Source organism: Pristiophorus japonicus, chromosome 21 (genome assembly GCF_044704955.1).
Source record: "Pristiophorus japonicus isolate sPriJap1 chromosome 21, sPriJap1.hap1, whole genome shotgun sequence".
In the NCBI taxonomy this organism is placed as follows: Eukaryota; Metazoa; Chordata; class Chondrichthyes; family Pristiophoridae; genus Pristiophorus; species Pristiophorus japonicus.
The window spans coordinates 44670761-44696465 of NC_091997.1; the positions used below are offsets into that span (position 1 = coordinate 44670761).

At 46.5% G+C, this 25705-nt stretch overlaps 2 protein-coding genes across 2 annotated transcripts in view; one reads left to right on the forward strand and one right to left on the reverse strand.

The window, feature by feature from the left end:
* LOC139233977 (unconventional myosin-Id-like) overlaps nucleotides 1-16492 on the forward strand; it is a 671189-nt gene extending 654697 nt beyond the window's left edge. Inside the window, exon 22 of the mRNA XM_070864719.1 lies at nucleotides 16407-16492. Within this exon, the coding sequence (XP_070720820.1) occupies nucleotides 16407-16425 (19 nt within the window). The 3' untranslated portion in view covers nucleotides 16426-16492. The remainder of the gene's footprint in view (nucleotides 1-16406) is intronic.
* Nucleotides 16493-19157: 2665 nt separating this feature from the next.
* Nucleotides 19158-21609, reverse strand: LOC139233978 (cyclin-dependent kinase 5 activator 1-like). The gene has a single exon (XM_070864721.1). It carries the CDS (start codon nucleotides 20914-20916, stop codon nucleotides 20008-20010), a length of 909 nt encoding a protein of 302 aa, XP_070720822.1. The 5' UTR covers nucleotides 20917-21609; the 3' UTR covers nucleotides 19158-20007.
* Between the last annotated feature and the right edge of the window lie 4096 nt (nucleotides 21610-25705).

A 25705-nucleotide genomic window follows, 5' to 3' on the forward strand; every position in this document is an offset into this window, starting at 1 on the left:
AAATCTGTTCAAGGAGTGTCTTGTACCAGTCACAAAATGCTGGCCACCTTACCATTGCAGAGTGTGCATTAAAACTGATGGAAAAAATATATTTAAGAGGAATCGCAAAGTTTCAGCAGGAAATCAGACAACGGTGTTTTAATCCGGGTCCCTTAGCCCTCGTCAGTTTCCAAAATCATCAGATTTCTATCCATCCATCATCAAGTGGCTCTGCTTTTCTGTATTTGCTGAGTAACTAGCCAGATTTTTTTTAACTGATACTATCTTTCGGAAATTAGTACAGCTGTCCATGGGAATGTGTCATCATTTACTGGGGTCCTTGGGAGTGTATCATCATTTACTGGGGTCCTTGGGAGTGTATCATCATTTACAGGGCATCCCTGGGCATATGTCATCATTTACACGGGTCCTTGGGAGTGTGTCATCATTTACAGGGCATCCCTGGGCATATGTCATCATTTACAGGGGTCCCTGGGGATATGTCAATAATTGCAGGGGTCCCAGAAGTGTGCCAATATTGTGAGGGGTCCCTAGGCAGTGTTTATAATTGCAGGGGGTCCCGTGGAGTGTGTTAATATTGGCAACGAGTCTCCCACACAGAACAAATTGAAAACCACTGATTTAGACCTATGGACATGAATTATAGAATGGCCCAATGATGAAGCAAGGTTGTAGTAATTGGAATCGTTTATCAAAGGTAGAGTTTGGTTGGGAGAGGGGGAAGGGAGGGGGTTGCTTGAAGTAAGTTGAGGGCTCAAATTGAGAAATTCTTCCTTTTGACAAGTTCCTTGAACACAATGCAAAGCTTAGTGCGACAATGGAAATACGTTTTCTTTAAAGGAACAATTCATGACATTCTATGGAGCAATTCACTGTAAACAGTACATGCAAGTAAGCACAAAGTACAAGAATAAAATTTATCAGAGTTCCTATTAAACCCTTTGGCAATCCCCTGATGAGGAATCCATGGAATCTACACCAGCAGGAGTCACCAGGGCTAAGATCGAGATAGTTGTGAAACTGAAATAAATCGGAGCTGGGAAAGATCTTGTATTTATCGCGTGCCTTTCATGTCTACAGCCAATGAATTACTTTTCGCCTGAATTACTCCTTGTGGTAGTGAGTTCCACATACTCATCACTCTCTGAATTCTCTTGAATTCTTTTTTAGATTTATTCGTGTCTATCTTATATTTATGTCCCCTAGTTTTGGATTCCCTGCAAGTGGAAACACGTGGCTGGATTTTGCGAGGGGTCAGCGTGTGCCATCGGTGGCGGGTTGGGTGGGAAAATGTTTTTTTCCCCAGCGGGTCACGACCCCGCTATGAACCCGCTGCCATCTGCCTTTACCAAATGCCGGGTCTGTCAGCACTGAGCAGACCCAGCATGCAGCGGCGGGGGAGGCAATTCAAATCATTAGTGGCTTGTTTACAGCCACTTAACAATTTTTTTCCCCCAGCTTTTTGGATTTGCCAGGTCTCCCACCAGTTTCCCACTGGGCCTAGACCTCGTCTGTGAAGCTGAGGCAGGAACTCAATGGCCCTTGAATCAGCTGATGAGTTGCCAGCTTCAAACGTCACGTCAAAGCTCCCAATTGATTGAGAAATATTTCCTTAACCATTAGCTTCTCTAAACTGCATTTCTACTACAGATTCACAATGCTGCAAGTCTTTACACAAGTATTATCAAGTCTGACCTCATTACCTCTCCCACCATTGACAGATCGCTTCTGTCATCTCTACTTCACCTGCCATCTATTCCATCAGCATTGTTGCCCTTGAACCTCTCTCACCTTGGTCCTCAGAATCTCACCACGATCAGCACCAACACCAGCATCATCAGGCACACCAGCAGCACCAACAACAACACCAACCTTCTCCGCAATCAACTGATGCTGCACAGGACACAAGGCATCACCATGGCCAGATTGACTTCACTTGACGCTGTACATCCTGACTGTCACATGATGCGCTAGGTTGGCACCACCCCACACCAGCCATTCCTGTCACACTCATCACCATTGCGGGGGGCACCGTTATGACTCACAATTCACTGCAACTCACTAAGCCACTTCCAAAGGTGCACACAAATTTGTCCAAGAACACAAAGTGTTGAAAATAAAGGTTTCAATGTTTGACACCAGATTAACAGAAACTTTACATGAACATTGCATAAAACACCCAAGTGCCTACCTTTGTGCGTTGTTCGTTGGCATGATTGCACTAGGATGAGGGGGAGTGTGAGGGGTGGCTAGTGAGATGGGGATGTGAAAATGTAGATAGAGAAAGAGGGACGGGTGGAGGTGCAAGGTAAGTTGGTGTAAGTAAGGATGTGCAGGAGTAGGGTAGGGAAGGCAAGTGATGAGGAGGTGATGAGAGGCACAGCAGGATGAGGTTGAGTGTGGCTTTGTACTAATGTTTCCTGATCATCTGAGATAATTGAAACGTTTGCGGCACTGTACCCAGGTCCTCCTGATCACATCCCTGCTTGTGCTCTCCTCTGCAATGTGCAAGCAGGCTGTGTTGGTCTGCTAGAGAGATCTCTTCCGCCCATGGGAAGGGAAGAGGACCTCCCTGCGTAGTCTGCCTCCCTTCATAAACATACGGAGCAATGGGAGAGCCTGGGTGCAGTGCTCGTCAGTATGCTGCAAAACACTGACAGCACAAATGTCAAAAGAAATGTGGCTATGGTCCCTTTAAGGAAACCGGCTGATGACGCATCATCAAATGACGTCACCAGACCCGCTTCCTCTAATTGGCCGGGAAATGTGCTGGGCGGGCTCAAGAAGCCCTATCAAGGGAAATTAATTTCAGAGGCCGGGATGGAGCCAGCAGTGGGGTCTGGACCCGCCACTGACGTTGCCCGCCATGGACCGTAAAATCACCCCATCTTCTCTATGGCTACTCTATCAAACCTCTCCAGAATTTTAAAGACCTCTTTTAAGTCACCCCTCAGTCTTTTTTTCTAGAGTAAAGAGCCCCAGCCTGTTCAGTCCTCCCTAATAGATGTAACCTCTCAATTCTGGTACCATCCTTGGAGATCTGTTTTACATCTTCACCAGTGCCTCTATATCCTTTTTGCAATACAATGACCAGAACTTCTTAAGTTAAATTTAAAGTTCTCCTGATGCCTTTCAAACCACACAAAAGGCCTGTAGGTAAGATTTACATTCTTCTCAATAAAAACAAACATACTTGAGCCCATATCACACAAGATTGCTCAAAATTACATGTTTTTGGAGAGAAGGGAAGGGAAGGATTTTATTGTCTGCTCATTAGATGAGAGAAAGCATCGCTTGCAATGGAATCAATTTTCACACCCAGTGTCAGCATCAAGCACTTGTATCTCAGGTATCATATGGTGGAGCGTGAAGCAGAAAGCTTACTCAACTCTGTTGTGATATTGCTATCTCCATCATGACATTATAGAATCATAGAATAGTACAGCACAGAAGGAGGCCATTCGGCCCACAGGGTCTGCAACCCAGCTAGTCCCACTCCCCCGCTCTTTCCCCATATCCCTGCAATTTTTTTTCTTCAAATACTTATCCAATTTTATTTTGAAGGCTAGTATTGAATCTATATCTACCACCCTATCAGGCAATGCATTCCAAATCCTAACCACTCGTTGCGCAAACATTTTTTTCCCCATGTCGCCTCTGAATCTTTTGCCAATCACCTTAAACCTGTACCCTCTGGTTATTTCAGCAATTGGAAACAGTTTCCCTTTATTTACTTTATCTAAACCCTTCATGATTTTACACATCTATCAAATCTCCTCTTGGCCATCTCTGCTGCAAGGAGAACAACCCCAGCTTCTCCAGTCTATCCACATAACTGTAATCCCTCATCCCCGGAACTGTTCTAGTGATTCTCTTCTGTACCCTCTCCAAAACATTGTTCTCTTATCATGAGATTGCTATCTTATCGTGACTTTGCTATCTCCAGCACCAGCAGTTATGATGTCCCCTCTGAACCAGATGCCGAAATATGAGCCATTTCTGTCCAGGTTTGAGCTGTGGTCGAAGTTCTCCCCAGGAGGCTGCCCACACTCACTTCCTGTGGATATCTGATGGCCCTGTACATGGACAGGCAACGTTGTAGCCCATTGCTAAACAAAGCTATTCAAGCTTGTTGGCTTTTCTGATACAGAGATTATTTGAAACAATTACTTGCTTTCAGCTCTTACAACCTGACAATCAAAGCCCAGTGACGAATATCTCACCTCTAATAGTCCAGGAGAGTCCCCCACACTTTGGCCTAGACATGTGGCCGTGCAGCACCCGTTTTGGGGGTGATAGCACCTCCTAAGCCTCCAATATGGTGGGCAGGAAGCGCACACTCTTCACGGGCCGGAAGTGCGCCGCCCGCCATATTGCGAAAGAGCACAAAATTCTCATTCAGTGCCCAAAAGGCATAAGTTCCTTTGTGTATGCAAATAAGGGGCCTAACGCATGTTTGAGGCCTCCCCTGATCGCTGCCACTAACTCTTGACACCCCCCCGCCCCCCACCCCCCGCCCCCAATTGCCACTGCTGCCTCCTAGCCTGATTGCTGCCTTTCCCCAGCAGCCACTTTCCCCCTCGCCCCCTTTCCCCCTCGCCTCCTTTTCTCTCCCTTTTTCCCCCTCGCCCCCTTTCCCCCTCGCCCCTTTTCTCACCCCCTTTCCCCCTCGCCCCCATTTCCTCTTGCCCCCTTTCCCCTCGCCCCCTTTCCCCCTTGCCACCTTTCCCCCTCGCCCCCTTTCTCCTTGCCCCCTTTCCCCTCGCCCCCTTTCCTCCTCGCCCCCTTTTCCTCTTGCCCCCTTTCCCTCTCACCCCTTTTTCCTCTCGCCCCCTTTCCCCCTTGCCTCCTTGCCCCATTGCCCCATCACCCCCTTTCCCCCTCGCCCCTTTCCCCCTCTCCCCATCACCCCATTCCACAATCACCCTTCCCCCATTGCCCCCTTTCCCCACCGCCCCCTTTCCCCAATCACCCCCTTTCCCCAATCACCCCTCCCCCATCGCCACCCCTACCGAGTCGCTCCCCATCATCACTTACCCGAGGGCTGCCGCTGATGTTGCAGTGGCCCGATCTTCAATCCCGCTTCGCGGGAGAGCTGTCTGTCATTGTCCGCAACTCGCCGCCCTATTGGAAATGAAGCCCAATATTGTGTGCACCTCGGGCCTCACCATTCAGCTGCAGGGATATTTCCCTGTGACCCCCCCCACCCCACACCTGCTGAAATGGTCACACTCGATTATCCAGGACTGCAGTCTCACAGCTCATTCAAACACTTGTAACTTAAATAACTGTTGGTTTTCTACATGAATTACTCTTTTTCTAAACAGTGCTTTTGAGTTAAAAGAATCATAAGAAGAACATAATTCAAAGGAGAAAAAAATACCTATGTTGGACTCAGTATTTGGTTGCATGCTTGGATGAAACATGGGCTAGTTAACACTCAACCCTACAAGCACTTCAAAAAATCTCAATAGCGTTTTTAAAATCAATTTTACTGTCCTATCCTCACACTGGCACTGTACTGAAGATGCACCAGCTGTAAACAAGAGACAGCTGTCAGTGACTTCACACAAAGGCTCTAATGAATCCTGACTTTGTGAATATCCCATTGGAAATGGTGCAGAACGGAATACAGTAATAGCCTGCTGAGTAATATCGCACTGTAATCCGTACAGAACCACTTCTAACATCACACCATCACCTATACAGAACCACTGATATCACATTAGAACCTGTACTGAAACATTTCTAATATTACACTGTAATCCATAGAAATCCACTTCTAACATATTATTTTCTGTACAAATCCATTTCTAATAATGCAGCATATCTGTATGGAACCTCTCCTATTTCACTGTAATCTGAACACAGCCTCTTCTAATATCACTTAAAAAAAAATATATGCCTCTGTAAAGCTTTATTCTACATTAGAGGTGCTATATAAATGCAAGTGTTTGGTGTTATGTTGTAATCTGTATAGAACCATTTCTAATATCACAATCCGTGTTACGTGGCTTCTCATGTCATGAACCATAAAATGTTTTCGGAAACATGTATAGACAGTTATATCCTCTACAATGCACGAATCACTGACCAGGAGAACGGGCTATCTTTTCCTGGATTTTACACCTCTATTATTTCTGGTCCACACATGCCTACAGCTGAAGGGAAGAGGTCCAGGGCCACCCCTAAGACCGATGACAATGTCATCATTCACCGGCTTCCAGGAGATCTTGAAGAGCAGCTCGGCAATGACTCCTTGTCTGCTTTTCCCTTCCTTCATGGTGAAATTTCTGATCTGGGCTTCGTGCCAGCAACAGCAGCCAAGCTGAGATCAGCAACTCGTGAGGGTGGGAGGGGAGATTGAATCTGCTTCTTCACAATCTGTGACTCTGCAGTTCAATGCTCCGTCGCCCACTTTGGACCACCCATTCTTGATCCTTTTAATCTAGGAATTATATAGGACTGGTCTCCATTTGTCATGGTTACCCCTTGCCACTGGACCAAGACCTGGCTTTGTCAAGCCCGTGTGGTGACTGGTGTGCAACGGCCACCCCACATTAAAAAAACCCACGCACAGGCATCGTCCACCCTTGAGGATGTAGTTTGGGTCCTTTGTCGAAACACCTGTGAATTTATCCTTTTTTGGCGTGGAAGTAAGTCATCCTCGTTTCGAGGGACTGCCTATGAATGAATGAATATAGGAATTATAGTTGTTTAGTGTTTCCCCCCCACCCCCAAAACACAACTGTTTGTTAAACATAATATCCTGTTTTGGCACAACCCAACGCCTACACAACAATGTACTTGGACAATTGCCGGTCAAAATACTTAGAATCATAGAATATTACAGCACACAAGGAGGCCATTCGGCCCATCGTGTCTGTGCCGGCTCTTTGAAAGAGCGATCCAATTAGTCCCACTCCCCCGCTCTTTAACCATTTATTTTCAAGTATATATCCAATTCCATTGATGCACAGTTTGTCGATACAGTTAGGGAAATGCCAGGAAATATGTCTGAGCCCTCTACCGACCCATTCCAAGCCATATTGGTGAGTGCTGGCTCCAGCAACCCACCAGCCCCCCCCTCAAATACTACAGGTACCTTGCACTACCTCAGTGCTCGATGCCCTTCAACCCCCTCCCCACCCCTCTCATGTATGCCATAAACTAGGAATGACTGCAAATCTTTCATTGTGCAATCCTGCCCAATTATATAGAATTCATTAAACCCTCAAAGTGTATGGGGCCGAATTTTCCCCGCACTGGGTTTGGAGCGCATAATTTGAATTAGCGCAGGCGTGAGAAGCGCAAATAACCGACACAGATTTGGACTCTTTGACCCCTCCAAAACATTGTTGTTGCACGAACGGAGCGCTCACGGGGCACGACGCTCAGTGCCACGCTCACCACATCAGCGCAGGGCGGACGTGCCGAGCTGCACCGACGCCTCACAACATCCCTCCCCTCCCTTTAAAGGGGAGGGCCGCTTCGAGCTCTGCAGCCTCTTTAGTGACGGTCACTGGGCCACCAGCAAGGGTGTCGGCCGGACCAGCGGCCTGGCTCCCGGGAGATGGTGCCGGGCTGTACGTCGCACCGGGCTGTACGTCGCACCGGCGGCAACCATTGTCAGGCCAACTGAAAAAAGATGGCTGCCGGCTGGCCACTACCACCGCCCCTTTAAGGACGGCTGGTCTCGCACCGAGAAATCGTCGGTGGCATCGCCCCACGCCGACCTCGCGTCCCGCGGGGCAAAGGGGTTGGTGCAAGGCGATAAGGGGTCAGCGTGCTAATTTTTTGCTGGCGGAGCCCCGGGGGCAAATCAGCGCGGATCGATGTGGCCATTGCGCCCGTACGCTAACTCATTAATGCTCCGTTTTCGCCAGCTGGCAGCGCTAGCTGGCACTGTGCAAAGGGGCAATTTCAGCCCCTAAAATTCTAAGTACAAAAGCAAAATACTGTGGATGCTGGAATAACAGAAAATGCTGGAAATGCTCAGTGGGTCAGGCAGCATCTGTGGAGAGAGACACAGAGTTAACGTTTCAGCTCGATGACCCTTTGCCAGTTAGAGATGTAACAGATTTTAAACAAGTGCAGAGGCAGGGAACAGGGGGAGGGGGCGAAAGAACAAAAGCGAAGGTTTGTGATAGGGTGGAAGGCAGGAGAGATTAAATGACAAAAGGGATGATTGTACAAAGCAAGAGGTGATGGTAATGGGACAAGTAAAGAAACAAAAGATGGGTCTAAAGAGGTGTAAATGGGAATGGCAGAATCATCAACAACTGCCATGTGAAAAAATAAGGTCAGAGGTTATGGTCTGAAATTGTTGAACTCGATGTTGAGTCCAGAAGGCTGTAAAATGCCAAATCGAAAGATGAGGTGCTGTTCCTCGAGCTTACAGTGAGCTTCATTGGAACAGTGTAAGAGTCCGAGGACCAAGAGATCAGAGTGGGAGTGGAGTGGAGAATTGACCGGAAGCTCAGGGTCACACTTATGGATTGAATGAAGGTGTTCCGCAAAGTGGTCACTCAGTCTGCGTTTGGTCTCCCCAATATAGAGGAGACCACATTGTGTGCAGTGAGTACAACACGGGTGCAGCGCCGCGAATCCGGAAACCTTGGGACCGAGGCCGTTCCGGATTTTGGAACGTCTTTCTGACATCACGAATCCGGAAACATCTGAGCCCAGGTTCGGGTATTTCCGGATTTCGGAACGTCAGCAGGGAGGTGTTCGCTGGTCGATGATGTTGTCGGGTGGGCCCTGCCACCAGGGTAGAGTTTGGGCGAGCCCCGCCGCTGAGGAGGTGGTCGGGTGGGGCCCGCCGAAGAACTGGTCAGGCGGCCCTATCGTGGAGGAGGTGTTCAGGTGGGCCGGCGAAGAGGCCATGAGGTAAGGGCAGTGACACCGAGGCGAGGCCCGAGGTCGGGCAGCGGTGAGGCAAGGGACAGTGAGGCGATGCCCGAGGTCAGGCAGCAGTGAGGCGAGGGACAGTGAGGCAAGGACCTAGGTCGGGCGGAGGCAAGGCGAGGGACAGCGAGGCGATGCCCGAGGTCAGGCAGCGGTGAGGCGAGGGACAGTGAGGCGATGCCCGAGGTCAGGCAGCAGTGAGGCGAGGGACAGTGAGGCAAGGACCTAGGTCGGGCGGAGGCAAGGCGAGGGACAGCGAGGCGAGGCCCGAGGTCGGGCAGCAGTGAGGCGATGCCCGAGGTCGGGCAGCGGTGAGGCGAAGGACAGTGAGGCAAGGACCTAGGTCGGGCAGAGGCAAGGCGAGGGACAGTGAGGCGATGCCCGAGGTCGGGCAGCAGTGAGGCGAGGGACAGTGAGGCGAGGATCTAGGTTGGGCGGAGGCGAGGCGAGGGACAGTGAGGCGATGCCCGAGGTCAGGCAGCGGTGAGGCGAGGGACAGTGAGGCGAGGACCTAGGTTGGGCGGAGGCGAGGCGAGGGACAGTGAGGCGATGCCCGAGGTCAGGCAGCGGTGAGGCGAGGAACAGTGAGGCGAGGACCTAGGTTGGGCGGTGGCGAGACGAGGCCCGAGGTCAGGCAGCGGCAGGACCCTGAGGTCGGCGGGTCTGGATTCCGGAACATTTTACGGATTCCGGACGACCCTGCCACCAATTGGTCTGGAGTCCGGATTCCGGAACATTCTGGATTCCGGAACTTCGGATTTTGGATGCTCAACCTGTATACTAAATTGAAAGAAGTACAAGTAATCCTAAGTACAGTGTAATCTATGTTTGGCATATATACTGTGTATCATGGCTTGTGAAACCGTCTGATCTTTCTGTATAATACAATAAATGACTATATGCAAAGCTCAAAGGTTTAACATTCTCTAGACTGCCTATTTGCTGTCCCATTAACATTACCGTTACATTTTCATTCCTGACTCCTAACTTCTCCCTGTTGATCTATCTCCCCTTTTGTTTTGTCCAATCCTATTAGGTGGCTCACTTGTCGTTCAGATTTCAGTTCTGACGAAAGGTTGAAACTCGGAAACACCAACTGGGCATTTGTCTTTATAAATGCAGACAGCCACATGTTCCCAGCATTCTCAGTTTTAACTTGCCTCTAACCAGCAGTTTGATACGGCAACAAAGGTTTCATGAAAGACATCAGTCAGTCCATAGGAAACACTGATTTACAACATGGTAATATTATAACATGAAACATACTGCGGGGGATAGTGAAAGAAGACCATTTCTGGATGTCTTGTTTCATTTTAAATATCTGTCATTTATAAGAACATAAGAAATAGGAGCAGGTGTAGGCCATTTGGCCCCTCGAGCCTGCTCCGCCATTCAGTAAGATCATGGCTGATCTAATCATGGACTCAGCTCCACTTCCCTGCCCACTCCCCACAACACTTTATTCCCTTATCGCTCAAAAATCTGTCTATCTCCGCCTTAAATATATTCAATTTTTTTTTTCATTCTTGTCAGATCAACTCCAGCGCCAAAGATCACTTTGCGCTACTACATTTGATCTTAGCCAAAAGGCCAAGAGGGGAAGCTGCACCGTTCCTGGAAACACTGCAATACCAGGTCAGTGCATGGAGTGGACGGAGCAAGCCCCTGTTCCATCGCCTTAAATATATTCAATAACCCAGCCTCCACAGCTCTCTGGGGCAGAGAATTCCATAGTTACAACCCTCTGAGAGAAGAAATTTCTCCTCATCTCAGTTTTAAATGGGCGGCCCCTTACTCTGAGACTTTGCCCCCTAGTTTTAGATTCCCCCACGAGTCGAAATATCCTCACTGCATCCACCTTATCTAGCCCCCTCATTATCTTATATGTTTCTTCTGAACTCCAATGAGTATCGGCCCAACCTACTCAACTTATTTACATAAGTCAACCCCCCTCATCTCCGGAATCAACCTAGTGAACCTTCTCTGAACAACCTCCAATGCAAGTATATCCTTCCTTAAATACAGAGACCAAAACTGTACCCAGTACTCTAAATGTGGCCTCACCAGTACCTTGTACAGTTGTAGCAAGACTTCTCTGCTTTTATACTCCATCTCCCTTGCAATAAAGACCAACATTCCATTTGCCTTCCAAAGTACTTGCTGTATCTGCATACTAACTTTTTGTGTTTCATGCATAAGGACCCCCAGGTCCCTCTGTACTGCAGCATTCTGCAAATTGTCTCCATTTAAATTATAATTTGCTTTTCTATTTTTTCTGCCAAAGTGGATAACCTCACATTTTCCCACGTTATACTCCATCTGCCAAATGATTTCCCACTCAATTAACCTGTCTATATCCCTTTGCAGATTTTTTGTGTCCTCCTCACAATTTGCTTTCCCACCCATCTTTGTATCATCAGCAAACTTGGCTACATTACACTCGGTCCCTTCATCCAAGTCATTAATATAGATTGTAAATAGTTCAGGCCCCAGCACTGATCCCTGTGGCACCCCACTAGTTACTGTTTGTCAACCGGAAAATGGCCTATTTATCCCGACTCTCTATTTTATGTTAGTTAGCCGATCCTCTTTCCACGCTAATATATTACCCCCAACCCTGTGAACGCTTATCTTGTGCAGTAACCTCTTATGTGGCACTTTATCGAATGCCTTCTGGAAATCTAAATACACCACAACCACTGGTTCCTCCTTATCCACCCTGCTCGTTACATCCTCAAAGAACTCCAGCAAATTTGTCCAACATGATTTCCCTTTCATAAAACCATGCTGACTCTGCTTGATTGAAACATAGAAACATAGAAAATAGGTGCTGGAGTAGGCCATTCGGCCCTTCGAGCCTGCACCACCATTCAATGGGTTCATGGCTGAACATGCAACTTCAGTACCCCATTCCTACTTTCTCGCCATACCCCTTGATCCCCCTAGTAGTAAGGACTACATCTAACTCCTTTTTGAATATATTTAGTGAATTGGCCTCACAACTTTCTGTGGTAGAGAATTCCACAGGTTCACCACTCTCTGGGTGAAGAAGTTTCTCCTCATCTCGGTCCTAAATGGCTTACCTCTTATCCTTAGACTGTGACCCCTATTTCTGGACTTCCCCAACATTGGGAACATTCTTCCTGCATCTAACCTGTCTAAACCCATCATAATTTTAAACGTTTCTATGAGATCCCATCTCATTCTTCTGAACTCCAGTGAATACAAGCCCAGTTGATCCATTCTTTCTTGATATGTCAGTCCTTCGCTGCACTCCCTCAATAGCAAGAAGGTTCTTCCTCAAGTTAGGAGACCAAAACTGTACACAATACTCCAGGTGTGTTCTCACCAAGGCCCTGTACAATTGTAGCAACACCTCCTGCCCCTGTACTCAAATCCCCTCGCTATGAAGGCCAGCATGCCATTTGCTTTCTTAACCGCCTGCTGTACTTGCATGCCAACCTTGAATCATACTTTTCCAAATGTCCTGCTACTGCTTCCTTAATAATGGACTGCAGCATTTTCCCAATGATAGATGTTAGACTAACTGGTCTATAGTTTCCTGCTTTCTGTCTGCCTCCTTTTTTAAATAGGGGTGTTACATTTGCGGTTTTCCAATCTGCAGGGTCCTCCCCAGAATCCAGAGAATTTTGGTAGATTACAACCAATGCATCCACTATCTCTTCAGCCACTTCTTTTAAAACCCTAGATTGCAAGCCATCAGGTCCAAGGGGCTTGTCTGCCTTTAGTCCCATTATTTTACCGAGTACTATTTATTTAGTGATAGTGATTGTATCCCTCTCTATAGCCCTTTGAATATCCACTATTGAGATGTTTTTAGTGTCTTCTACCGTGAAGACCAATGCAACATTTTTGGTCAAAATCTCTGCCATTTCCCTGTTCCCCATTATTAATTCCCCAGTCTCATCCTCTAAGCGACCAACATTTACTTTAGCCACTTTTTTCCTTTTTATGTACCTGTAGAAACTCTTACTAACTGTTTTTATATTTCATGCTAGTTTGCTTTCATAATCTATCTTCCTTCTCTTTATTATTTTTTTAGTCGTTCTTTGCTGGCTTTTAAAAGTTTCCCAATCCTCTGGCCTCCCGCTAATCTTGGCCACATTGTATGTCCTTGTTTTCAATTTGATACCATCCCTTATTTCCTTAGTTAGCCACGGATGGTTATCCCTTCTCTTACAGTCTTTCCTTTTCATTGGAATATATTTTTGTTGAGAGTTATGAAATATCTCCTTAAATGTCTGCCACTGCTCATCAATTGTCCCACACTTTAATCTATTTCCCATTTTACTTTAGCCAACTCTGCCTTCATATCTTTGTAGTCTCCTTTATTTAAGTTTAGGACACAGGTTTGAGATCCAACTTTCTCACCCTCCAACTGAATTTGAAATTCAACCATGCTATGGTCACTCATTCCTCGAGGATCCTTTACTAGGATATTGTTTATTAATCCTGTCTCATTACACAATACCAGATCTAAGATAGCCTGCTCCCTAGTTGGTTCTGCAAAGTACTTTTCAAGGAAACTATCCTGGATACACTCTATGAACTCTTCCTCAAGGCTACCCTGGCCAATTTGTTTTGTCTAATCAATATGAAGGTTAAAATCACCCATGATTATTGCCGTTCCTTTTTTACAAGCCTCCATTATTTATTGATTTATACTCCGTCCAACAGTGTAGCTACTGTTAGAGGGGCTATAGACTACGCCCACCAGCAACTTTTTCCCTTTATTGTTCCTTATCTCCACCCAAACTGATTCAACATCTTGATCCTCTAAGCCAATTATCATTTCTCACTAACGCACTGATCTCATCCTTTATTAACAGAGCTACCCCACCTTCTTTTCCTTTCTGTCTGTCCTTCCGAATAGTCAAATACCCCTGAATTTAATGGGAAGTATTTTCAACTATGCAGGCCGCCAGAGGTGTTATGTGATTGGTCAAAGATGAACAAAATAAACCCCCTGCTTAGTTCTGCCAAGATATTTCCTCTCTCTCGTCTGCTCTAATCTGTAAACCTGTTGCCCTCCATCGAGGGAGAAGAGATGTGCTGAGATGATATTGAAATGTCAAAAATACATCATCCAGAAAATATCTTGCCATTTGACTTAATATAGCAATATTGGACGCCTGGGAGATCTGTTGGACCCTGGTGTCCGAAGTTGTTAAGCAGGGTGCGGGGCTCACTTAACATTTAAATGGCCCCAGTGCATGGAATTAACTACCAAATTGACAGAAAAAATGAATTTACTGTGAGTGACACTGTATTACCATCTCCTGCCCCTGGCCCTCCTTACAGGGGGAATCTCCAGGGGAGACCAGGGACCCCATCAGAACTATGGTAAATAACTCCAATACATCATTGTAGTGGGCAGAAGTTCCACGAGGCTGAGATTGTGCCTTAATTTCCCAAAAGTGGAAAACCCATAATATAATGGCCTGGAATTTGCAGTCAGCGACAAAGCAAAGGCCTGCACTGCGGGCCCCGAAGTACACTTTGCAGAAGGATCTCGCGATCCTTGTGTCGAGAACTTCAGGTTTTCTGGCCTTCAATTCAAAATCAACGAGCTGTATTGGGGATCTCCTTGTGTGAGCTGCTGTGATGTCAACAGGCTGCCTAAGCAGCCAATCAAAATACACAATTCTCACAGACAGTGAACAAGGAGGTGAGTACGCCCTTAAAATTATACGGCTGCGAAATTCGGTACTGCCCTATTTACAGCCGCAAGGCGCGAGATCCTGTGCCAGGCGTGGAAGTCCGGGCCCGCGACCTATATTCGGGTTACCGTCCCCGAGAATAAGTGCAGTGCGAAATATCGTGCTGCACTTCCTCTTGTGGGTGGGAGCGGGGCGCAAAGCCTCCGAGAAGTTTGCAGCGTTAGGCGATGGGACGTGTAGCACTGGCAGGTAGATAGGGCCCTCCCCTTCATTAAATGGGAGAGACAAACTGCCGACTCCGTGGGAGGAAAAAGGGGCCATCACTGGACCACCAGGGAGCAGCGTGCCAAGGCAGCAGCCTGGCACTCCACTCCAGGCTACAAGATCGCGGCACATACCCTGCGATTGACCAACAAGTCGGCCGAGTATGTCGACCACTTTTTTTCCTTCCGTACCTCCACTTTAATTATCGCCCCGCGAGCAGCCTACAACATTGCCCGTAGCAGCTTCAGTGGGGTGCTACTGACTTTTTGCTCCGGGGTGAAAATGGGTTGCTGCGCATAGTGATGACGTTGTCATCGCCGGTGCAGCAGAGCGGGGCGCTACGAGTAGGAGTAGGGCACTACTGGTTACCTCCGCCGCTAAACTGCCCCAAAATTCCGCGGGAGTCAGTAGGCGGTGCGCCGCCCGGGCGATAAGTTGTTTGCGCCCCCCAGGGGGCACTAACGGGAGGTGCAAAAGCCCTGAATTTCTCTCCCTATCGTTTTCAAATAGTTAGAGAGAGCTAAACAAAGATTGGCGCTCTCACATAGGGAAAAGGCAAATTGAAATAAAGATGGACAAACTTTTTAGAAAAAAACTAAAAACATTTTTGAAACGATTCTTTAAGATTTAAATTGATTTATTAAAATGGACAAATTTCACACTGCATAAAAGTAAAATTAGTTTTCCAGGCCCTTAACCTTTGTTTAGCAGTAGTAACGCTGTCAAAACCCCATTTACCACTAATCCCTTTGTGTCTAACTTTTAGTGGGTAATTTAACAGCGTAATTACTGCGGAAGAGCTGAAGTTTTTGTCAGTTTCCCTGATTTGGCTGATTACACTGACTGTCGGCTCTCTGGGTGGGTGGGGGGTGGCTGGGGGGACAACGTAGCCTGTTTCAGAGCTGTCAATGAATGACCAGCACTTTGGGACCCCTGCATGCGCCTGCGTGCGCTACATTTCGAAGTTGCGGTCAGTTTCAAAGGTAGGATGACGCGAACGCTGCCAATTCACCGTCATCCCTGGCCACAAACTCTGGGCCAATAACTCATCAAAAACCTCTTACAAATGCCAAATTTCAGGGAAGGAGTGCTGTGGTTATTGTGTGTGATGAATTCACAGGTGTGTTTGTGAAGGTTTGCTGTACTCAGTACTTCCATCAAACTCATAAACATGTCCAGAAATAGTGTGTTTATGACGTCACTCAACCTAGTGACCAATTTTGCCCTCTTCCTTCTCACATCCACATATGTGAGAATGGACTGAGTGTCAGTGATCTATTCAATCCTATCTTGGCCTGACATTAACACACACATACTTGCCAATGGGGGATAGGAAGCAACAACCCTGGCTGATTTGTTTCCACCACCCTTTCTTGAGAAATGAAAAGAACTTGCATTATAAAACACTTTGTCATGTACTCATCACATTCCAAAGCACTTTGCAGCTAATTAATTACTTTTGGAGAGTAATCACTGTTGTTTTATATGGCAAAACCTAACGGTCAGCAATGAAAGGTCATCGACCTGAAACATTAACTCTCTCTTTCTCCACAGATGCTGCCTGACCTGCTGAGTATTTCCAGAATTTTCTGTTTTTACCTCATATGCAACTTGCAACTAATCCCTTCCAGCATGATGTTTTAAACTGATAAACAAACACTTTTCTTTCTTTATTGAATATCTTTATTTATACTTTTGTAAATACTGGTTTTTGGTGAATGTGCTCTTCAACGTTAGGGCTTTCAATGCATTTTACCATTTTAGGCAATCAGTTTCAACATCAAGCACTCTCTAGTCAAGGACTAACACTGCTAAGACCCATAAGAGGCAAGTAAAGGACCCTCAACTAACTATGCCCCAACAGTATATCTTAAAAGGGGTGAAATTGCCCCTTTTTATAGCCCCGATAGCACCTCTGGGGGGTGCTAATGGGGCGCAAGACAGTTTTTGCCGAGGGGAGGGGGGTATTACCGACTCCCAGGAAATTGCCCGGGAGTTGCGTTCCACAGTTAGCGTCCCAGAATGCCGCGCAACCGGCAATGACGTCATTGCCATGCGTGCCGACCCCTCACCACCCCTCACCAACCCCTTAATGCCCCATGTGGGAAATTGCCCCGCGGGCCATGAGAATGGCGGACATCCGCTCTCGGGGCAGTGCTTAAAGGTGAGGGTGCCAACGCCCCGAACCACCATCTTTTTTTGTCGACCGACTCTCAGGTCGGCTCAACGATGGCAGTCCTAGCGTGGTCCGAGCCGCCATCGTGCAGCCTGACCCACTGCCTTCCTGGCCCAGTAGAGACCATCAGAGGCTGTGCAGAATATGCTGCGGCCTGCCTCTTTAAGCGAAGGGGACGGGGCATTGAAGTGCGTCACGTAGCGCTTGACTCCCTGCCCCAGTAGCGTCCTGGTTACCCCTCCCAAAGGAAGTGAAGCACGGGAAATTGAGCTCCACTTCCTTTCAGGGGCGGGAAGGGCAATTCCCGCCGGTCGCTAAAAGTCCCGGCCCCGGAAAGTTACTGCCCCTAATCGGAGTGCATGGCAATTTTGCCCCCGACTCTCATCCTCAGAAGATTACCCCTAATGCAACTTTGTAACATTTTCCATTTCTTAACCCAGCCACTCCACTTAGTGACAAATCTGGGGCAGTTTTTAATGCTGTCAACCCATTACCCAGGAAACAAGGTTGGCTCATTTCACATAGGCTCCTTATAGTTAAAAGAGAAAATGTTCATCCCATTAATTCTGACTGGATATGAACTCAGGTCCTCTAGGTGTCAAACCAATGTAATAAGCTCAACTGTAACAATATATTATTAAAAATCTATTTAGGAAATACTTCATTTTGTGTTGTCACAATTGTTGCTCAAGCTTTTGTATCAATGTTTCCCATTGTAAAGTGCTGTGTTAACATTTCCAAGACTTCTTTTCTATGTCAACTGTCACAATGTAATTGCAGGCTCTGGTCACTAGGTGGGTCCATGGGGTGAACTTTTTTAGTCTGTCTCCCAACTCTGGTACACAAACAATATATTGATCAATTGACAGTGGGCAATTTAATGCACATTTAAATACTTTGCATTAAACGTGAATTTGTAGGATAAAGATTTCATTTCTTCAGGAGCTTAGAGCACGCAAATTGTAAAAAATTCGTCCTTTTCTAGCCTCATGAACTAAGGGAAATTGGTGCTCTGTGTTGGAAAAGTAATATTCCATTGAGTCAGTGGTTATTATAGAAGCGGCAGATTATGTGGGAAGAATTGAAAACTCACTAAAGGATTACAAGATAATTATTATTTTCTCTTAATGAATTCAATCTGTATGGGCCTGTTTTTAAGCTCTTTGCTGGCAATAATGCCTATTTCACTGTTGCATGGGAACGACTGACTTCAGGGAAGATATGAGATATGGTTGAAGATATGAGTTCAGATTAATGTCAATCTATAGATACATAAACTCTCACATATGAGAAAGATATCTCAACCTCAGATATATCATCTATCATTGCCTTGGTCGGTTGATGATACCGTGTACTGTCGATCAAATCTAAACAATTAATGACATCAGAAATTACAGGAAATTCGTGCTCTTTTTTTCGCCGCGTAAGATCAAGACGTCATTGGTTCAAAGACAGCTTATTTGATATCAACATTTCCTTCTAATTCAAGATTATTTTGTGGCATGTATATATTCGGGAGAAAAAATTCTGTAACCGTGCCAGTAATTTCCTACAAAATGTAGCTGTAATTCTAAATTTCAGGCACAGAAATATTAGCAAAAACATCAAAATTGAAAAGAATTCATTTTTAAGAGACTTACGATCAATGCAAACATTATACCTACATAATGAGTATATAGATATACGGAAAGACATTGGTTGGATTATTGATGAGTAAATTGGGTGATAACAGAAATGACCAGGCCGTTCCATTGCTTTATACTAAACATTTCTGTAGTATTAAGTTATAAATTAGGACATCCTAGGAACCGAGGCTTAATCATGTTCTTAATGAAGAGCCAAGCTACATTATTATAGAAATTTACGGCACAGAAGGCGGCCATTTGGCCCATTGTGTCTGTGCCGGCCGAAAGAGCTATCCGGCCTAATCCCACTTTTCAGCTCTTGGTCAGTAACCCTGTAGGTTTCGGCACTTCAAGTGCACATCCAAGTGCTTTTTAAATGCGATGAGGGTTTCTGCCTCTATCACCCTTTCAGGCAGTGAGTTCCAGACCCCCACCACTCTCTGGTTAAATAGTGCGTTCAAATTTCACATTGTCACCTTAAATAAAACTCCCAGGCAGACTCAATCAGTCATGAATGATCAGTGCATTTTATTCATCACAGTACAAAAATAAATTAAAATTAAAAAAAAACATCAACATAAAATACAGCCACCGCTGTTTACAGCATTGTGACACCAGTATCCTCAATGTCACTCACATACACACATACACATATACATACGCACACACACACACATATACATACACACACACATACACCCTACACACACACAACAAATAACACCGTTTGGTCAACAGAGATGTTTGTTTTTTTTCCTTAAATAACAAATTGCACTGGGAAACATTTTCATATATTAGCACTTCCAAAATGTACAGCTGAAGTCTATCCGACAGACTTCCGTGTCAAAATGGCACATCCTTACAGGTTCCGCAGTCACCTGATTTCGAAGAAATAGAAGACACGTGCATCTGAGAACGACAATAAAACTTTTCCCCTTGTCTCCATTGTTGATAAATACTTTAAAACATTTAACAAAAAAAAAACCCTGACCAAATACTCAATATTTCCCTCGGTCTGTGTTTTTTTTTGCCGTGTGGATTTTGTTGTTGCTAAGAGTCAGTTGTACTATTATAGATTTCAGGGACACCGATACTTTGCATGCACAATACCACTGTAGCAATTTAAAGAGAGAAAGAGAAGAGAGAAAAAAACGTGCCTTTTTTTTGCAGGACGGATATTTAAATTTGTTCTAAAACACGTTTAGCAGCATTGGAAATAAATCCTTTTCGTACTAGACCCCATGAAACAAAGAAAAGGAGATGTTGTACACTCAAGTAAATGGAGGCCTGGGCTCCGTTCTGATCGATTCTCGAGATATATCAATGTGTCTCTGGGAGGTTTGCACAGCACCAGTCACCGGTCGAGGCCGATCAGCATTCGGCCCCGCTGGTCTTGCTCACACTCGCCCTTGAGGTCGGCGAAGACCTGGGTGAAGAAGTGGGGGTCGGCGTTGATTTGGAGCATTTTCGCGCTCATGGCGTTGATAATGCTGAGACAGCGGTCCCAGAAAGCTTCTTTACAGCTCTCCACTAGAAAAGGCTTGAGCGGGTAGGAGATCTCGTTGCCCATGTAGGAGTAGGACAGGTAGAGGCAGGTTAAGAGGCTGGCTTGCAGTTCGTGCTCGGTGGCCAACTCGGCTGGGATCACATCGCGGCACAGCATGTAAACAAAGACCACGTTGGCTGGGGTGACGAAGCCCTGGTCCTGCCAGCCCTGCAGCAGCAAGGAGCGGTCAACACTCCGGAGCCACAGCACCGGGTCAGTGGGCGACAGGTGCTTGAGGCGGTAGCACCTCCGGCACAGGAACTCGCCCAGGCACCGCAGCAGCTCGCTGGTGGACGCCTGGACGATGACCCTCTTGGGCGAGCTGGAGCTGAGGGCGGTGCCGTGGGGAGTCTTCTTCACCGAGGAGATATTGCTCTTGCTGCTGGGCAGCTGGTTGATGCGCTGGGCCGGGGGCTGGGGCTGGGCGAAGGTGGACAGGTTGGCGCAGCTCAGGGACTTCTTCAGGTTCTCGTTGTTGAGGTGGGTGACGTTGTTCTGGTAGCTGTTGGGGTTGACCTTCTTGGAGCTCTTCTTCTTGGTGGAGGCGGCCACGATGCGCTTCCAGGGCAGCACCGAGATGATGGAGTGGCGCTTGAGGTTCTTGTCCTTGGAGTTCTTGCTGTTCTGCACGGCCGTGTACTGGCCCACCGTGGCCGAGCCATCCTCGAACAGGGCCGCCTTCCTGTAGCTGGGCGAGAGGGACAGCACGGTGCCCATGGCTGCGGTGGGGGCGCTGGAGGTAGCGCTGGCGGTGGGCGAGGAGCGGCGGCGGTGCCTGCGCCTGGCGCTGCCTTGCGTGGATGCTGCAGATATTGGGACCTTCTCACTGCGCCTGGGCGGAGAATGGCGACCCGCCTCTCCTCACCTTGCAGATGTGCAATCTTTCTCAATGCAGGGGAGGGGGGGGGGATGAAAAATCAGGTCTTAATCCAGATCTTCTCCAGTCTCTGAAAAAACCCCAGCCTTGGTAGAAATGTGCTGCTTGTGATATCCTGCAGCACTGAGATGAAAGGCGATGTGTCAGTGTTGGATCAGACACCACGCTGCAGTAAAATGGCAGGTCCTCTCGATTTGTCAAGCGAACAATAGCTTGCTTTCTTCTTCCTGTTTTTTTTTCTGAGGGAGGGGAGAGAGAATGTAACTGGCTCTGCTGCCCCTTCCCCGGGCTGCGAGAAGCAAGCTTTCCCTCCGGTTTGTATCCCCGGAGATGAATCGCCTTCCTCCCCGGTCCCTCTCGGTGAAGCCCCTCTATCTCTCTCTAAGCGGGCGGCTGTTTCCCCGGCTGCATGTTGAGGGCGATCCGGCCGGCCAGCCTCCTGCTCCCGAGCTGAGTGAGGGTCAGAGCCGAGGAGGGGGCTCCGCCACTGCTGAGCTCCTGCTGCCTCTCGCTGTCCCGCCTGCGCTCGGCTTCCTGCCCTCTGCCTCCCTCTCTCTCACACACACACAGGTCCTCGCCCGCTATCTGCCGCTTCCTCACTGATACTGTTTTTTTCCGCTCTGACACACACTCCGCCTCCTGCCAGACGCGCCAGTCATAACACACAGGGGGAGCTTATTCCAATCGAGCTTCACCCCTTCGCTGCCACGTCGGCCGTGGCTCAGTGGGTAGCACTGAGTCTGAAGGTTCAAGACCCACTCCAGGGACTTGAACACAAAACTCGAGGCTGAAGCTCCCAGTGCAGTGCTGAGGGAGTGCTGTACTGCGGGAGGTGTCTTCTTTTGGATGAGAAATTAAACCGAGACCCCATCTGCTCTCTCGGGTGGGTGTAACAAGTCCCATGGCACTATTCCGAAGAAGAGCAGGGGAGTTATCCCCCGTGTCCACGCCAATCCTTCAGACAACATCACAAAAACAGATGATTTGGCCATTGTCTCATTGCTATTTGTGGGAACTTGCTGTGCACAAATTGGCTGCTGTGTTCCCCACAATACAACAGTGACTACACTCCAAAAGTACTTCATTGGCTGTAAAGTGCTTTGAGACGTCCAGCGATCGTGAAAGGCGCTATATAAATGCAAGTCTTTCTTTTGAGCAAACTATATTGAAAAATTGTTGCATGCAGTAGCAGAGGATATGTTTGTATTCTCTATGTTCTTTTCTTTTTATTATTCATTGGATGTGGGCATCACTGGCAAGGCTAGCATTTATTACCATGAGGAAACAACTGAGTGGCTTGCTAGGCCATTTCAGAGAGCAGTTAAGAGTCAGCCACATTGCTGTGGGTCTGGAGTCACGTACAGGCAAGACATTAATGAATCAGATGAGGTTTGATGACATTATAGTTTCACAGTCACCATTACTGAGACTAGCTCTCTTATTCTAGATGTATTTAATTAACTGAATTTAAATTCTCCAGCTGCAGCAGTGGCTTTTGAACTCACATCAACAGATCATTACTCAAGCCCTCTGGATTACTAATCCAGCAATATAACCACTATGCTACTGTCCCCTTCTGCTTATCTCATTCCAAGTATTTCCCAGCAACTAGTCAACACTACTTTGGAAGGATTGAAAAGGCCACAATGAAGACGGGTTTCGGTATTGGGGCAAATAAATCCGAATGCGTTAGTGAGTTATAGGATCAGCATTACAATTGCTAGGGTCATGACTCTGGATCTAAGACAACATCAACAGGAGGACCACCTACTGACTTCCAGATCAAGCCCCAGTCCCATGTTCCCTTCTGGCTTAAGGCCCTTAGTTCTCCCAGCCATGAATCCAACCCTCTGTTTCTCTTAGCCCAGCCTTTCTCCGCCAAGTCCTATCATTAATCATTACCAGGCCCAAGTCCACTTTGCCTCTTACCCTTAAAAAGCATTAAAACAGACCAATTCAGTACAACAGTGGCTACACTTAGAACATAAGAAACATAAGAACATAAGAAATAGGAGCAGGAGTAGGCCATTTGGCCCCTCGAGCCTGCTCCGCCATTCAATAAGATCATGGCTGATCTGATCATGGACTCAGTTCCACCTCCCTGCCTGCTCCCCATTACCCTTTACTTCCTTATCGCTCAAAAATCAATCTATCTCCGCCTTAAGTATATTCAATGACCCAGCCTCCACAGCTCTCTGGGGCAGAGAATTCCATAGATTTACAATCCTCTGAAAGAAGAAATTTCTTCTCATCTCACCTATAAATGGGTGGCCCCTTATTCTAAGACTGTGTCCCCTAGTTTTAGTTTCCCCTATGTGGAAATATCCTCTCTGCATCCACTTTGCCGAGCCCCCTCATTATCGTATAAGTTTCAATAAGATTACCTCTCATTCTTCTGAACTCCAATGTGTATAGGCCCAACCTATTCAACCTATCCTCATAAATCAACCCCCTCATCTCCGGAATCAACCGAGAATACTTAATTGGCTGTAAAGCACTTTGGGATGTCCTGAGGTTGTAAAAAAAGGCGCTATATAAATGCAAGTTGTTTCAATAAAGGAACATGTGGGCACTTCATACAGACTGAGTGGAAACATACAGGGGAGAAGACAGGATGAAGGACAGACTTATACAAACAATAAGATAAAAGAGTGACCGAAAGACTGAGGACAAACACAGTGATGACAAAAAGAGAGATTTCATTACAGCCGCACAGAGAAAGAATGGGAGATGGAGAGACACAGAGGGCACAAAAAGAATTAGAGAATGGGAGGGAGTTACAAGATAGATTTTAATTTTTCTCTGTGAGTCGTGGCACAGAAGATGGATTTGTACTTGATTAGATATATTGTTACAAAATCAGCATAAATCCTAAACAGTTTTATTTTTAAACTGTGCCACATTTATAAGCAGTATGCTGGGGCTGATGTGATCTTTGTCACCAATCAAATTTCATCGGTTGGTTAAAAAAATAGTAAGAAATATTTGGGATCAGATGAAGAAAACGACTGACCTCAATAATCTTTTACTAACATGTTGCTGAAACTATCAACATTTGGTGGCTGAGTAGCCAGGCTTTAGGTGGGGCCGAGATAGATTCATCAGCTTCGAGACTACACCACAATTTAAGACAAGTTTTAAAAAAATGCCATTTAAATTGATATTTTACACAAAGGTGTGATTCATAAACAAAGGAATTGTTGTTAATACACAATTGGTCAGTCAGCATCTGTAAACAGAAAAGACAACTTGCCGTTTTGAGCAGGACTGAAGTGAGACCATTAGCCTGCCCTTAATCTTTATAGATGGCGACTGACCTATGTGTTTCCTTAGCTTCTGTTTTATTTCACCTAAGGTTTTTTTCTTTTTTTTGGTATATTTGGAACATTCATACAGGTGTTAGCTGTGGATCAGTGGGTGGCACTCTCACCTCTGAATCAGCATATTGTGGGGTCATAGTCCCACTCCAGGGACTTGAGCACATAAATCTAGGCTGACAGTCCCAGTATGGCACTGAGGGAGTGCTGCACTGCCAGAGGTGCCGTCTTTCAGATGAGACATTAAACCGAGGCCCTGACTGCTCTCTCAGGTGGGCATAAAAGATACCATGGCACTATTTCGAAGAAGAGCAGGGGAGTTATCCCGGTGTCCTGGCCAATATTTATCCCTCAACCCACATGATGATCTGGTCATTAGTACATTGCAGTTTGTGGGGGCTTGCTGTGTGCAAATCGGCTGCTGCGATTCCCACATTACAGCAGTGACTACACTTCAGAAGTACTTAATTGGCTGTAAAGCTCTTTAGGAAGCCCTGAGGTTGTAAAAGGCGCTATATAAATGCAAGTTCCTTCCCTTCTCATTCATATGGAGCACAGCACATTTGTAAGATGCTGTTCTGAACAGTGATATCAGAATACCCCCTTTATAGCATGCCCGCTCATGCACGCAACAACACTCATAACCTAATCTTGGAACTCAGACAGTGGTTATATACTGAAACTTCGCTCTTTTCATTGAACTCCTTACTGTCTCATAATTTGTCCCAGTTAGTCATTAGCCAGTACTTAATATATACTGGCCACAGAATTCAATGTTTATTGAAATAGCTCAGACATCATTATCATTTATCTTTTGGTTTGAACATCATGATGCCATCAGTGACACGGGGCTGGTGTTGGCATCTGGGCTGCCAGCTGCTGTCAGTGTAAACATGAATAAAAGCCTGAGTAAAACCATCCATTAATTTTACAGTACAATAAAAAAAACACACATCCTCCTCTCCCCCACCCATGATTCAAGGAAGTGGTCCAATCTCTGGGTTTACACCATTATAAACCATTCAAGCATTGTTCAGGGGGTTTATTGTGAATGGTGAAACCCTCAATTATATTGCTGCCTTACAGTCACTCACAGATATTGATTATGTTCCCTGTGTGTCAGCCATGGTTCAGTGGTAGCACCCTTGCTCCTGAGTCAGAAGGTTGTGGGTTTAAGTCTCACTCCAGAGACTTGTGCACAAAATCTAGGCTGACACTCCAGGGCATATTTCAGATGAGAGGTCTTCCCTCTTGGATCAATGTATAAGATTCCATGACATTATTTCAAAGAATTCTCCCCTGGATGTCCTGG